At 36.6% G+C, this 15,511-nt stretch overlaps 1 protein-coding gene across 1 annotated transcript; it reads right to left on the reverse strand.

Annotated features, from left to right (window-relative positions):
• Positions 1–1,244: 1,244 nt before the first annotated feature.
• On the reverse strand, positions 1,245–15,416 carry LOC118275153 (merlin). The gene is made up of 13 exons (XM_035593020.2): positions 15,068–15,416; positions 12,824–12,953; positions 11,009–11,214; positions 10,420–10,544; positions 9,662–9,764; positions 8,625–8,831; positions 8,078–8,182; positions 7,709–7,840; positions 6,725–6,871; positions 5,712–6,023; positions 4,859–5,040; positions 4,093–4,309; positions 1,245–3,572 (listed from the first exon to the last, which is right to left on the reverse strand). Exons 1-12 carry the CDS (start codon positions 15,152–15,154, stop codon positions 4,099–4,101), a joined length of 1,947 nt encoding a protein of 648 aa, XP_035448913.1. The 5' UTR covers positions 15,155–15,416; the 3' UTR covers positions 1,245–3,572; positions 4,093–4,098.
• Positions 15,417–15,511: the final 95 nt, after the last annotated feature.

The following is a 15,511-nucleotide window of genomic DNA, read 5'->3' on the forward strand; positions in this document are numbered from 1 at the left end:
AACAAAAATAGACTCTTCCACTATAATTTTAAAGGATATTTTACCTGAAACTCACAGCTATTACTACCTAGTTTCATATCAAATGTGAACCTCGTTTACTTATCTAATGACTAACGCAGTTTTTAACTAAAGTATCAAAAAAGCAATTGTTTTAATTTAAAAGGGGATTTATATCTAACAAGTCTACGTAGAATTAAAAGTATATTTGAAACTATTTATTTAGTTATTCGGCATAGTAATGCCTGATTAAGGTGATGCATTTTGTCACTTCCTTTAAAATGTTTTGATCTCAGTTTTACTCAGTTCAGACAAATGATTGTAATATAAAAAATATAGACCACTTATAAATTTAAAAACTCGATTTCTATTTCTCTTCTTTAACCACCATACTAAAAAAGAGGGTGGTTCTCCGTTTGACCTGCATATATGTGTTTGTGTGAGTTTATCTCACGTGAGATGCGGTTTTCAGAAGTTTGTTACACTTAGGAGCAGGTTTTGGTATATAAACCGACATCAAAAAGAAGTCATAGAAGTTGATGTTTTTAAACATTGTTTAAGAAAATTACTTGACACACTTTCTGAGTATAAATCAGTCAGGACTAGAGACAAAATCCATCACCTTTTCAAAGACAAGACTGTATAGTAGACATAAATATAAATAAAACTAGAATAAAAGAAAGGTACATTATAGAATGGTCTGGTACATGTTTGAACTGTATTCGTAACTAAACTAGAGGACTACAATCCTTATTAATGTCTCCTAAACAAAATACATGGTTAATCTATTGCAAAACACAAACAATTAAGAAAATAACTTATTAAATTAACTAAAAATCACGGTTTACTCACGTAAATTGACGGAGAAAAGCTCTACTAGTTTCGAGTCACAGAGGGACTCTTCATCAGAAGCGTGCGCAGACGCGGTGACGTCGCGCAGCCTACTGGCTACTACGTTTCTTCATTAATGTACGTGAGTAAACCGTGATTTTTAGTTAATTTAGTATGTCTCACGATAGTTATTATATGGCTTACTCACATGAAAAACTACTAGTTTCAAGTCGAAAGTTTTCGAGAAAAGTTCTACTAGTTTCAAGTCACATCGGAACTCATATACATAAGCAGCGTACGCGGCGATATTGCGCCATCAACTACTCCAATAGTTGATACGAGTAAGCCGTATATTACATTTCAATTAATTTAGAATGTCTCACGATGTTTGATATACTTGAAAGAATCATGCGAAATTAGTTTTTTAGTTTTTCTGTTACTGATTATTTAGTAGGTTAGATAGGGAGTGACATGTTTTGCTATCTAGATATAAATCTAGACCACTTTGTATTCGTAAGTCTATTTCGAAAACTTTTTAAATTATGTACTTTATCAATAGGAATGAACGATTAGTAATTTTAAACTGATTACAGACCAAACTTTACATAAAACAATTTAATTAGACACAGTTTTAGTTAATCGTTAACTAGAGTTAATTTTGTGCATAACATTTACGAATAGATTGAAAGAAAATTCTACAAATAAACATATGGAAAAATATCTACACAGATCTTAAATTAAACACTTATTTACTCTGTATACATAGTAAGCATAGACTATAAAAATATATAATAAAAACTATTTTTGACTGTTCCTTTTTACAACAGATCAATACTTTTTGGTTTCAAAATGGTTCGCGAAGACCATGATGTAATTCCAAATTTAAATGTAATTTTCATATAAAAAATAGCAAAGTTGTATGTTGTACAATGATGTAAATTTTATAAAAATGTTCCTATTAGAAGTCTATCTACTTTTGGCTAGTTTCCTCAGTCAAAAATAAATTATTTTGACTTTTTAATACAATAAAATATTAAAAAAATAATCACACTCTCATTCATAGATTTGATGATCTACTTAATTTTAGATTTTTCTAGAAATAAGTCTGCTATTTGACGTAAAAATCTGATGATTCATACAAAATTCATAGAAAATATCGTTGTTGACGTTTCGAAAAAAGTATTCAATTTGACTAATAGGAAACTAGCCTATTGATTATATTTTGTAGCAATTTTTTGATTAAGAGATCATCTAGCCACAATAATAAAAAAGCAAAGAATAATTAATATTATATGTGAATATGTTTCCGTCACATTTTTCTTACCATAATAGGTAAAAAACTTACCAGTATGATTTTGCGAGCGTAATTCATTTATGTTATATACTATGTAATATGAATATTATAATTTCAATATAAGGCACTTGTTTTATACTACACATAATATACACAATTCCTAGGAACACATCTCTCTGACATAAGTCAAAATTTGGAGGTTCAAAATATCATATTGTAAAAATGTCACTATATTTCAATAATTTGATTTTATATAATATATTTTCTAATAATTTTATTACTTTTATGATAATATAGTTTTTGTCACATATTTCTTCCTTAATTATTATGTTATCGGCTTACTCACGTATTTGTTTGACGAAGAACTCGACTAGTTTCAAGCCATGCTAGAGGCTTATATTCATGAGTAGCATTCCGCGACACACGACGCAGCGATTGTCGCGCTGCTACTCTTACTTAGTTACGTGAGTAAGCCGATAACATAATAATTAATGTCTCACGAAAGTTATAATAAAATTATATTTCTTCCTCTTGCCAAAAATAAAAAGTAGGACATTTACTTTTTATTCGAATCGTTGGCTTTATCGAGTGAGGATCTCTTTACCAAATAACAGCCCCGCTAGGCGGGCTTTGGCAGGGCTTCCTAATTTAGGTAGTTAAGAATTTTGCATCCACTTCAGCCAAAGTACTCTTGACTGGTTGCAACGTAATAATACAATTAAAGAATTAGAGTTTTTGAATTGTATAAAACTATTAGCAAATTTGTATAACCACCATGTAAATATGATTTCGTTGATTTAATTATTTTCGTTTTGCTTACATATTTATAAATTATTATGCATATACAATATACATGTTATGTAATAGTATATCAAGCACATTTCGTGTAATAAAAAATGTAATATGAATATGAGCCTCTTTTTGAATTCAGTAGAAATTTCGATTAATTCATTTATGTATACTAATTGTACATTTTCCTTCAAAATATTTCAGATATTAGTAACACATATTACACAAAGAATTATTTTGAACTATCCAAATACTCAAAAATACTAAAAATATTGAAATCAAATTGGTTTATTGTAAAATAACCTCTATACTGCTAGAAATATGGTTCATAATTGCTTTTAGCAACAGTCACACGTCAAAATTGAGAAACTAAATACCTAAATTGTTGTATATTTACTATAATAATATATTTATCTTCTATTCTGCCTCTGTCCATTAGTCTTCTAACTTATTGTCCTTTCAAATCAATTCATTATGACTACCTAATTGTAGTTTTCGTTAATCACCAAAATCACCATGGTTGGTCAACTGTCTGGTGATTACTGTCATTCATCAGAGACATGTCTGTATGTCTCTGTGGGTCCTAATAATGTAACCAACTATTAATGTATCGTCAATAGTTTACCTACTTGTGCATCTCTCAAAACACGGTAATGAGTACCTGGAAATAATAATAACAATTAATTTCTAACAGAGAATTTTAGATAAACCGAAAAGAGCTAAAAATATTTTATCTGACCCGGGAATCGAACTCAACTTTTCTTTGGCATTGGCACTTGCAAACAGTGGATCTTATTTTTTTTTATGGGACAAGCCCGCCATTTACTCCCATACTGCTACAACTCTTTTTTTATGAACTTGGCCCAAACTAGATTTGTGTGTCGTGAGTAACACATCACACACAAACCCGAAGCAACAACTTGTGAAATTGCTCAGTGCGGAAATCGGACCCCCTTTGTTCAGTAATTGCATTTCTTAGGTCCGATTTACATGTACGAAAAAACATTGTTTGAAACCTTTTGACTAGGTACTCTATTAATACATACATACATATCGTCACGCCCTTAATCCCCGAAGGGGTAGGCAGAGGTGCACGTTATGGCACGTAATGCCACTGTACAATGTACACCCACTAAGTTAGGGGTGATTACTCCATTAACATGATATATATCTTCCCTTACCACATCTCACAGCTCTTCATAGAAGGCGACCCTGGTCTTGGTCGACCCTTGCTTCAGCCTCCGCAGCGTGGAGTACTTGTTGTCGCCAGCCCTGGTCTGCTCCTCATGCAGCCTGTCCAGGGTAGCAGTAGACTGGTCTACTCGCAGTACCGAGAACTCGCAACGTAGCTCGTCTAACTGTTGCTGTAGATGCTTCGATTTTGCTAGGTATTCCACTCTGGAAAGAAAAATAATCAACATCATCATCACCTCGTGAGAGTCCACTGCTGGACTATAAACCTCCTCCCTAAACAAGATGAGGTTACCGAAGTTCCACCCCCCCCCCCCTCGTCCCTAAATTTCCAATCCCCGAAAGACCGGCAACGCACTTGTCTTTTAGTGTTGCGCAATTGTACCCATTTGCTTACCATCAGGTAATCCGTTTACTCGTTTGCTAGCCAATGACATAAAACGTATCATGTTTATCAGAGAAAGCTGTTGCCTGGTTTCTAGTACATAATGTAGACCCTTAGTCACCCGCGGGACGAGTAGGAGACTTGGCAAATGTATTCTACGATGTCATAAATTCAAAAAGTATAAAGAAGTAGTAATTTCCGCGCGGTTTCACCAGCTTCTCGACTCCTATTGATCGTAGCATATTGTTTAAGCATAGCCCCTCACGTAAATGTATTATCTAAAAAGAATATTAATTTCAAACCAGTAGTTAGCGCGTTCAAATAAACATAATATTACTATGATAGACTTGTATATAAAATTCTCTCTTTACCTCTCCTTCTCAATCTCGAGAGACAGCCGATGTATATGAGGGTCGGAGTCATCAGGTACAAGTTGGTACGAGTTGAGCTCGGGCTCCGTGACGGTGGCGGTGCCGTTCTGCAGGACTTCGCCCCCGAGCTCCGCTGGTAACGAACACGTCGACGGGAACAAACTGGACGGGACTGTCGATGACTGGAAAGTGACGGAGTAATTTTATTTTTAACCTTCTTGAAAATTATAGTTTTTACTTAGTAAAAGTAGCTCTAACAGTACCCTTAGTAGTTTGGTTTGCTTTCAACGAGATTGAAACGAGAAAGCGTTCGGCGCTCTGATTGGTTGTTTCATTTGCGCCGGCCAATCATCAGCGCCTAACGGGCTCTCGTTTCGATCTCGTTGAACGTAAAGCTAACTCGTAATAAGGGTGCCGTAGTTTGTGTGAGTATCCCATAGTAGGATCTCTGTGATTGTTCTGTGTTGTGGGTTATTTGACTATAATGTTTAAATGCTTATTATAATGGCACGGTAAATTGACTGGAGAAAGATCGTTGAAAAGAACCAACGGCTTTCTGAGGGCTTAGTACGAGTTTGTACGAGAGGGCGTTCGACATCTGATTTGTTGGTTCATTCGCGCTGGCCAATCAGAGTGCCGAACGCGCTCTCGTTTCTCCTTCGTTGAACGTAAAGCAAACTCGTACTAAGGGTACTGCAGTAAGAGGTGTCAACCCAACACAGAATTTCAAGGTTCCAAGCAATTCAAAATATCATTTTTAGCTTGATATGGGCATCAAAACTGCATCCCATAGCACAAAATCAACAAGCCACTAACTATTCAAAACGTAACAAAATTCAAGCACAATGCTCACCGGAGGACCAAGATCCCAGGATCCATTATAAGTATCATTCAAATAGCTGATCAACTTCTCGCTGGACTGCTTCTCAGTCATCTTAGTCTCCAACTCCTCAAACTTCCTCGAAGGCTTGCTGACGGGTGGCAGGGACCCGGTGGAAGTCCTGCTTAGGAAGTTTAGGAGCTTTTCCTTCGCTTGCTTTTCAGCCATCCTGGCTGCTACCAGTTCAGCTTTTAATCTTTCTGCTTCTGCTGCCCGCTTCTCTGATTCTTCTACTAAACGCGCTGTTAGATATTCTGCTTCGCGCGTCTTCCTTTCTAAGTGTACCTGGTGGAGGAAATATTGTGTGTTATTTGTTATTGTCAATGTGATGTTCATAACAAGAACTGTTATGCGCAAAGAAATTACAATGCGCATCATTGCGCAACTTATATGCGCAAAATTTAGAATTTATTCTGTATCTTAAGATCAATCAGTTGTCATTAGATTTTGATGGTATCCGTCATGCACTGGAAGCCATTACAAATCATTAAGAAAAAAAAAAAACGTTTACGACTAAACAAAGACCTTTTTCTCAAGGGGTATTACCATAATCCCCACATTTGGAAGACGGCTTAGGGATTGGAGTTAGGTCACAGAAACTTTGTAAGATATTGTTGTACATCATTCATTGATTCATTTAGGTTTCATGCCCTGGTCAACTACTACCAGTAGGCTTATCACACACACACACATAACTTCACGCCTTTTATCCCCGAAGGGGTAGGCAGAGGTGCACATTACGACACGTAATGCCGCTATACAATGTATGTACACTCACTTTTCACCACTTTTGTTATAAGTCCCATGTAATAGGTGGTGAGCCTATTGCCATATACTGGACACAATTCCAGACACCGTGCTAATACTGAGAAATTTTCGAAAATCCGAAAAAAGCCCAGCAATACTTTGCCCGACCAGGGAATCGAACCCGAGACCCCTTGTTCGGCAATCTTATCATTATTCTTATAAACAATGTCTACTCCTACCTTCTCCTCCTCAGTCTTGATAGCAGATAGCCGGAGCCTGGCGTTCTCTCGTTCAGCGTCGGCTGCCTTCTGCGCTAGAAGGGAAGCTTCTTCTTCTGCGACTCTTCCCTTCTCTGCTAGAAGCTCAGCCGTCTCTTCTGAACGACGCTGTAAAGATGAGATACATGAAGAAGATTTAGATCATCGGTTTCGCTCACGAAAACAAAATCTTAATAAATTATATACCTAAATCTTTCTCAAGAATCACACTACTGATAATTATGAGTCCCGATTTGGTTCGAAACTAGTTGGATCGTAATGGAATAGCAGACGTATAACGAAATCATAAGCAATCAGAATCGCCCATTGATAACCGCAACACCTGTGGCGTTACAAGTGTATATCGTAAGCGTTATTTCACGCTCACAGTTTTCTGTGGGGGCGTGGTATCACTTCGATCTAGCGGACCAATTCGTGCCAAAACAAGTTCAGTTCATGTAACCTGGTAGTTATAAATCCCGGTAGTAGCCTCAAAAACTACTCGCATCCTTTAATAATTATTAAAGGATGCGATAGTTATGTACAGTTAGTTAGTTTAAGTAGTTATGTAAATTATAATTTACATAATTTTGTCGTGAATATTTATTTAAACCAAGCCGGTAATCGAGCAGACGTATTACCTGATGGTAAGCAATCGCCGCCGCCCATGGACACTTGAAACACCAGAGGCGTTACAAGTGCGTTGCCGGCTTTTTGGGAGTTAGGAATTTAAGGGTTGTTGTTCGGGAATTGGGGATGGGGAAGATTGGGAAGGGGGAATTGGGCCTCCGGTAACCTCACTCACACAACGAAACACAACGCAAGCGTTGTTTCACGTCGGTTTTCTGTGAGGCCGTGGTATCACTCCGGTTGAGCCGGCCCATTCGTGCCGAAGCATGGCTCTCCCACACTTAAAAAATATTCTAATATGTTTACACACAGTATACAAGTACATAGATTACTTACAAGTGCATCGTTGGCGAGTCGTATTTCCTCCTGGTACTGCCGGAGCCGCTGTTCCATGGCCTGTCTCTCGCGCTCCGCCGCCTCGCGCAATTGTTTCTCCCGCGCTAGCTTGTTGCGCTCTATCTGACGACGCTGGAATGTAACGCGTATTGTTAGTGGAATAAGGGTCAAAATTGCTTGAGTATCGTACTAAGTACTGTCATATTCTGTAACGGTTGATATTAATAACTGATTTCAATACAAAATGAGACATCCATATAAGTTTTGACAGAAACTAATAGAAGTAACATCTAAAATCGATCTAGATTTATCTCGGTTTTGCGCATAACAAGAATATCTTTACATGATAATGACAGTGGTATGTTGTACCTGTTTCTCTTCCTTGGCTTGTGCCTTCATTTGCTGCACCTCCATGGTGTCAGGCTTCCGTCTCCTCATGTACAAGTCGTGGTTACCGATACACAAGTCCAGTATCTGAAAGAGTATAAAAGAAACATAATTTCATCATCATTATTATCAACAGCCTGGTAGTGCTGACCTCTTCTTGTAAGGAGAAGGTTTGAGCATTAATCACCATGCTTGCTCAATGCGGGTTGGCGATTTCAAATTTATAATTAGAAATTATAAGACCTGGTTTCCTCATGATGTTTTTCGATTACCGTTAGTCAATGGTGTCTAAATAATCTTAGAACATACATAAAACTCGGAAAACGTCACATTAGTACACATATTACATACACATTAATATTGTAATATTTGATTACACATTCAAAAGTGCCTTCCCAGTCTATTTGAGATAAATAATTATGACTATGATTTTGGTACTTTGCCGTTAGTAGGTTTCGAGCCCGCACCCTTGTACATGAGAAGCGGGCCACCACGACCTTACACAGATATTAATTTTACATGTACTCACCAATTTATTCATTCCTTTAGGCGAGAAGAATATGAAGTTATTGGTGGTCTTCTCAACGAACTTGATGACGAACTTCTTGTCGTCGAACGAGATGTGCTTGATCTCGGACCACGGGAATGTAGTCTTCGGAGTCAGCTTGTTGTCCTTCTCGTAAATATTCAGACCCAACGCTGTCACCCCCAGGTATAACTCTGTCTCTTTCTTGTTCTGGAAAAGAGGAAAGTTAAATTTGTATTAACATACATACATATCGTCACGCCTTTAATCCCCGAAGGGGTAGGCAGAGGTGCACATTATGGCACGTAATGCCACTGTGTACATCCACTTTTCACAATTTATGTTGTAAGTCCCATGTAAGGTGGTGAGCCTATTGCCATATACCGGGCACATTTCCAGACTCCGTGCTACCACTGAGAAATTTTCGAAAAACCGAAAAAAGCTCAGTAATACTTCGCCCGACCCGGGAATCGAACCCGAGACTCCTTGCCCGGCAGTCGCACTTACGACCACTCAGCCAACGAGGCAGCAGAGGCAAACAACAAAACTTCATTAGCACGCGCGCGTAAAGTTCCGAAATACGTACTAGTCTTCCGATATCACGGCGCGGCCTTGCTGCTGATCATGCAAAAGCTAGCGCGCGCGAAATTTTGTTGTTTTGTTATTGTGATAAAAATAAAACTAATTAGTATACAAAAAAGTTTCTTTGGGAAAGTTGTTTGTAATCGTGAGTACAATCACGTGTTTAAATATCGGTCACTAATTACCAGTCACCCTATATAGGTCTGAAAGCATAATGTATTAGTTTATGGGCCACGGTCGTGGCTTGAAAGTGATCGAGCTACCTCGAGAGTCAAAGTGCAGTTTCGTAGCTTTCTTACTAAGTAGTTTATTAGATTTTCGACTTTAATTTAAAAAATATAAGGTTAAAAATCGATTGACACATTTGAAGGAGTTGATCTAACGGTATGACACAATAAACTAGAGAAAAAGAGAGTTAAATATAATTACAATATCAATTAATACAACAATTGTCTTACTTTAATAGCGAAGTAGTTGACTCCGTACATGTCCAGATCTTGTGCTATCTTGAGATACTCCATCTCAGCTTCATCTCGCGACATTCCTTTGTGGTCTGCATACCTGTTGCATTCAGAACTCTCAAAACAATGTATGTTACAAGATGTTACAGATTCCAGGGATCGAAAAGGTAGAACTCTCATTTTCAGTTTTCGAAAACTCTCAGAACGGTATCTAGGATTCTACCTGGACAGGCCATAAAATTGACCAGGGGCCTTAGTCTGCTATTACAATTGTGTCACAATGGTCGATCATTGAGCAGTGCAAGAGGGACGGAGCTATACAACCTACATAGCTCTGTCCCTCTGGTTCGGAGCGGCCCTCAGGTTATAAATTAAAACTAGCTTCTCTCGCGCGTTTACACCCGCTCTGCTCGGCTCCTATTGATCGAAACGTGATGTTATAGGTATAGCTTATAATCTTCCTCAACAAACGCACTATCCAATACAAAAATAATTACATATTTAAATCGGTAGTGGTTTAGGCGTGAGACAGAGCCATGTGTTACTTTCGTATTTATGACTTATCACCCATTGGTTTGCTTGGTGATTGCTCTGAACGGGATTAAAAGGTCTCAGCCACCGAGGGAAAGGCATCAGTATTCTCAAACCCATTCATAAATCTTGAAGAGATAATCCTTTGCTCAGTAGTATCTTCAGAATGACGATGATAAATGATAGATGAATTCCATTACCTAAAGTGATGATTATAATCATACCATATCTTAATACGGTCCTCCCACATCTCGGGCGTCATCTGGTACTGGTCGATGACCCGCTGCGGCAGCAGGTCCTCGCTGGCAAGCATACCGGGCTTGTATGCACTCTCATCATAGTCACCATACTGGAAAAATAATTATATTTATAAGAAACTGTTTGATTTTGCGAATAAAAATGTACATTTAGATTTGGTAAAAACTTATGCTATAGAGGCGTTGTTTTCATCTCGTACATATACACATTATACCTGTGCCAATTTACATAAAACTTTGGGAAGTTAGACAGTAAAAAACCAAGATATTTAACAGGGATATAAATTTCTAATGTATAATTAAACCTAGCCTGGCCACAGGATCCTAGGGACGCCATACATTTTCAAAATTAGGTAATTTCGTAAATGCTACACAAAAGATTTCAAGTCGCAAAGATCTTTCTTTATAAACTAGTTTTTTTCCATTAATATGCATGAGTAAACAGTGATTTTTACTTACGCATCATCTTACTTAAAATAACATTTTACACATGAAAACTATCACCTTTTATTGAACTACTGCTCATAAATATTATAACAAAGCTTACATAACCAACCTTGGCCTGGACAGCATAGCTTGCAAGCAGTACGGACGCCTCCGGGGGGCAGTAGATGTCCATGCTGAGTATCGCTTGCTTAACTTGCAGGAAGAGGAGGTGCTGTGTTACCTCCTGTATCAACTCCTCGGCTACATCCTCAGGGTACAGCTTGCAGAGTAACATGAATGGAGTGCCTGGCATCTGGGAGACACATTGGTCTTGTACTGGAATGAAAATGAGATCATTATTATAATTATGGTTTCTAGAATTATTATAATAGTGGTTGAGGCATTTATAATAGTGAATTTTGGGATAATAGCTTCTGCCCGCAATGCGGGTCTGCGGATGACGAGCAAGTGTAACTCACTGCCCGAAAAGAGCCAGACCCGTGCGTACGGCGCGTCGCGTCATTGGATGATTTTTCCCCCTTACAAAAAGCTTCTGCCCACAGTTTCTCTTGCGTTCCCATGTTATTAAAAGTAGCCTATGTAAACCCATAATCTATCCCTGCTCCAAATTTCATATCAATCCCTCCAGCTATTTGAATGGAAAGAGTGATATTTCCTATTTATAATATTAGTTAGACAGTAAGATTTGGTTTTAGGGTCAAGAATATGTAATGTACATATTGGAATTTTAGATTTCGTAGTGATTTTCGGCTCTGTACTTTAAAAAGAGTTAATATTCATTATTAGCATACAGCATCTTTTATAGGTAGGTAAGTAGATGAGATATTCATAATATTTCCACTTTGCGCCAGTTATGTTTTAATAATACAATAGCTTCTTATGTGGATTAGTAAGAGGCCAACTACACTTCATTTTCACTGAGAAGCACTCGACTGAAGAATCAATCAAAGAAATACTTAAATTACATATTGTCAAACTAGTTTCACTACTACTAACTATAGGTAAAAAACTAGAGCATGTTTATCTACTCGTCTAGAATAACACACTGGAGTTATTTTACACTGCACTGTTGGTGCAGTGGCTGGGCAACTGGCTGCCGCGCAACGTGTAGAGGGTTCTATTCGAACAACTCTTTGTGTGATCCACAAATTTTTGTTTCCGGCCTGGGTGTCATGTGTAAGTGAACTTGTATGTTTGTAAATGCACCCACGACACAGGAGAAATTCCTAGTGTATTGCTTAAATAAAATATATATTATGTCCTTCATATTTTGTATAGATACAAACACTTATAAAGTAAATAGGTTAACAGCACCACTCTTCTACCACTCAATTAGAACAACTAATATCTAATTTCATTCATTGATAGCATACTAGATTGCCACTCAAATACTTAACACAATTACATGAGTGTTACAATGAATACACAATGTATTTATATACTTATCTCTGTAGATAAATAATTAAATAATTGTGTTGTAAACAACTATTATATAACGCCGATTATCTACTTAAATAATGATAACAATGCGTGTGTTTACTTTCTAGATTGCGATGAAAGAGAAAGGGCTTAGCTTATTGTTAGGTTAAGAATGCACCAAATTGAATTATCGTCCCCTGACTGCCTCGTTTTGCAAAGTGTGTGCAAGCGCAACTGCCGGACAAGAGGCAGAGATGTACATTAAGGTGCATAATTTCGCTATACAATATACACCCATTTTTCACCATTTGTGTTAAATGTTAGTCCCATATAATAGGGGGTGAGCCTATTGCTGTATATATACTGAGCATAATTCCAGTTCACACCCAGTCACCCAGTTTAAAGGGTTTAATAAATAAATAAACCTTTACAAATGAAAAGATAGGATCTTTTACTAGCCAAACATTTCAATTTTCAAGCATTACTTAATAAAATAATAACTCACCTCTTTTATCCAACTTCAGCCAACTTATAAAATGTTTTGTGTCTTCGAACTGCAGCCCAAAGAACCATGTTTCCCTCAGGCCTATGGTCCTGCATACTAAGTCGAACAAATCTCTTCCTGTTGCTCTCCACTGAAACAAATGTTTTAAAACTTAATATTCTAATAATAATTTCAAAATTACATTACATACATACATATTGGTAGTATTTTATTTTACATTTTTGGTAGGGTGCTACTGGTATCATGGATACTGGACGAAATGGGTGGACGTCTGATACAGGTGAATGGGAAAGGAAGAGATGCTGTACTAACTGCAAGTAGCTTGGAATACGGGTCATAAAGGCAGGAAGAAAAATAAAGATAACTATATGAGGTGTTTTGCTAAAAAAAACATCAGATCCTACATATTAAATACAAAATAATTGATTGAAAAACACATTACACTCTTAGTTTACTAATATACATTTTTGATATGCATGTTAGTTATATTTAGAATTTCTATACATCAAATTAAATGCTCCGTCTTAGTCATAATTACATTTTGATTTAAACATTACAAGCTTATATTTAGCACACAATATGTTGGTATATCCAGCCTGTATACTACAATATTGGAACAGACTAACAGACCACACTTATCAGAGGAGTTCATGTGTTATCAAATGTCAAACATCCATTAAGTTACTGGTCATCCTGTGACTAATGTCTGCGTTACCAACTATGGATGTTGTATACATAATGTGATATAAGGTGTATAGTGTTTGTCATACATTTCTATGACTATAAGCTAGCTATATTCAGTATGATCTGGAGCTGCGGACTGCCTAGCGGGTTACTGTGGCTTCAGCTCGAAAAGCAGGAGTAGGAACGGGGTGGTTTTTAGTCAGTAAGAGTCTGACACTGCCTCTCATCTCGCCCAAGGCGGGAGAAGTCATTGGATGACTTTCACCCTTCAAAAAAAACTATATTTGGTATGCTTTTATGAGTTAACTAGATGATGATTTGTGGTTTTCATCTATCTCTTGAACATAGGTGTGAGTAGTTGTGTCAACTATAAGTTTAAGATATTATAGCTATCTTTAACCTCTTGTCCGTTGTTGGTACATGCATAGATCTATGTTCCAGCTAACCACAGTTAATTGAGAATATGTGCTGTATTCGGAACCTATATATGATTTAACACAAGTTGTGTTGTATGCAACAAAATGATAAAAACAATTAAGGTATCAGAATTTCAATTATAAGACATTAAGTTCTACTAAAGTCTACCACATCAACTGACAGTAGTATATTAAAATTAAGTCCAATGTGTGTAAGACTTGATTTTAATTATGTTTAATAAATTCTGCATTCTTAACCTTTTCAGGTCAAAGTAATGATTGCTGAATTGTTAAAGTTTTGCATTCTTACTGAATGGGTCTGAAAGTAATTTATTTCTTTTATAAATTACAATAAATTAATAAACATGCCACATTCCTAAATATGTGTCACTTTAAAGATTTATTTTTGTGTATTTCTGCAAAATAGTTCCCATAAAAAAGACATATTTTTATAATAACTATCATGAGACATTGTTACTAAATTAACTAAAAATCACACTACTACTACTAGCCTACTATTACTACTAGTCAGTAGGCTACGCGACGTCGCCGCGTCTGCGCACGCTTCTCATGATGAAGAGTCCCTCTGTGACTCGAAACAAGTAGAGCTTTTCTCCATTAATGTACATTAATGAGTAAACCACAAAAGACATGTTATGTAGTTAGTTAATAAGAATAAAATTAGGTTTCTAGTTATATATTTATGAAGAAATAATGAGAATAATTGTATTAATTAATACTTAATAGTTTGTAGTTGTGTACCATGTAAGGGTTAGTACCTAATCAAACAGGAAATACACAAATATATTTCTTTATAATTATTATTGTTTACGTAAGCATTCAAAAACCATTTTCTAACTTTAAAAACGAACATGTATGAGTCTAAACCGTATTCAACAAGTGAACTACACACGAGCTGTGAATCAAACCATGATAAAAGAGAAAATAATGACTAAACAAGCCTTCAATTATCACCACTGTGTATTATTAAGGTAATTTACGGGTTCGCCGAGTTACGGTGACTCACGACCTACTCATTGCAAGCCAAGGATCCCGCTTACACACCAATTTTGACAATAAACAATAACAATGTAATCTTTCCTACAATTATTTTACTGTAACATCAATTTGTCAAAATTCTCACCTCAAGGTTAAATTCCAATTCAGCGTCTAGCGTACACACTTTAACTGGGAACGACTTTGACGCCTTTTTTCTTCTAAATTGAGGCATTATCTTCTATCACATAGCTTCAACACCTCAGTAGAACAAGACACACATTAGGTTAGGATATTTCTTGCGATATCAATTCGACTACTAAACGATGTTTAACGTTTACGTAATGTGCAATGGAACGAGGAATGCGTACAATTTCACATTGCGTACTATTTCCAGCAATTATTATTTACAAACAAGAAAAACGTCAATGAAACAAGTAAAGCGAAGGTGAATGAAGAAAAATTATTAGCACTGCGTTCCGTTCCGCTTGATGTTATGTTGTCTGTTTATGTTTTTTTGGTTTGTTCTAGATTTATCAAATAGTTTATGCATGATTGGGAATGCTGCAAAAATCAAAAATCAAATTGTTTT

The sequence above is a fragment of the Spodoptera frugiperda genome, chromosome 11 (assembly GCF_023101765.2).
Source record: "Spodoptera frugiperda isolate SF20-4 chromosome 11, AGI-APGP_CSIRO_Sfru_2.0, whole genome shotgun sequence".
Classification (NCBI taxonomy): Eukaryota; Metazoa; Arthropoda; class Insecta; order Lepidoptera; family Noctuidae; genus Spodoptera; species Spodoptera frugiperda.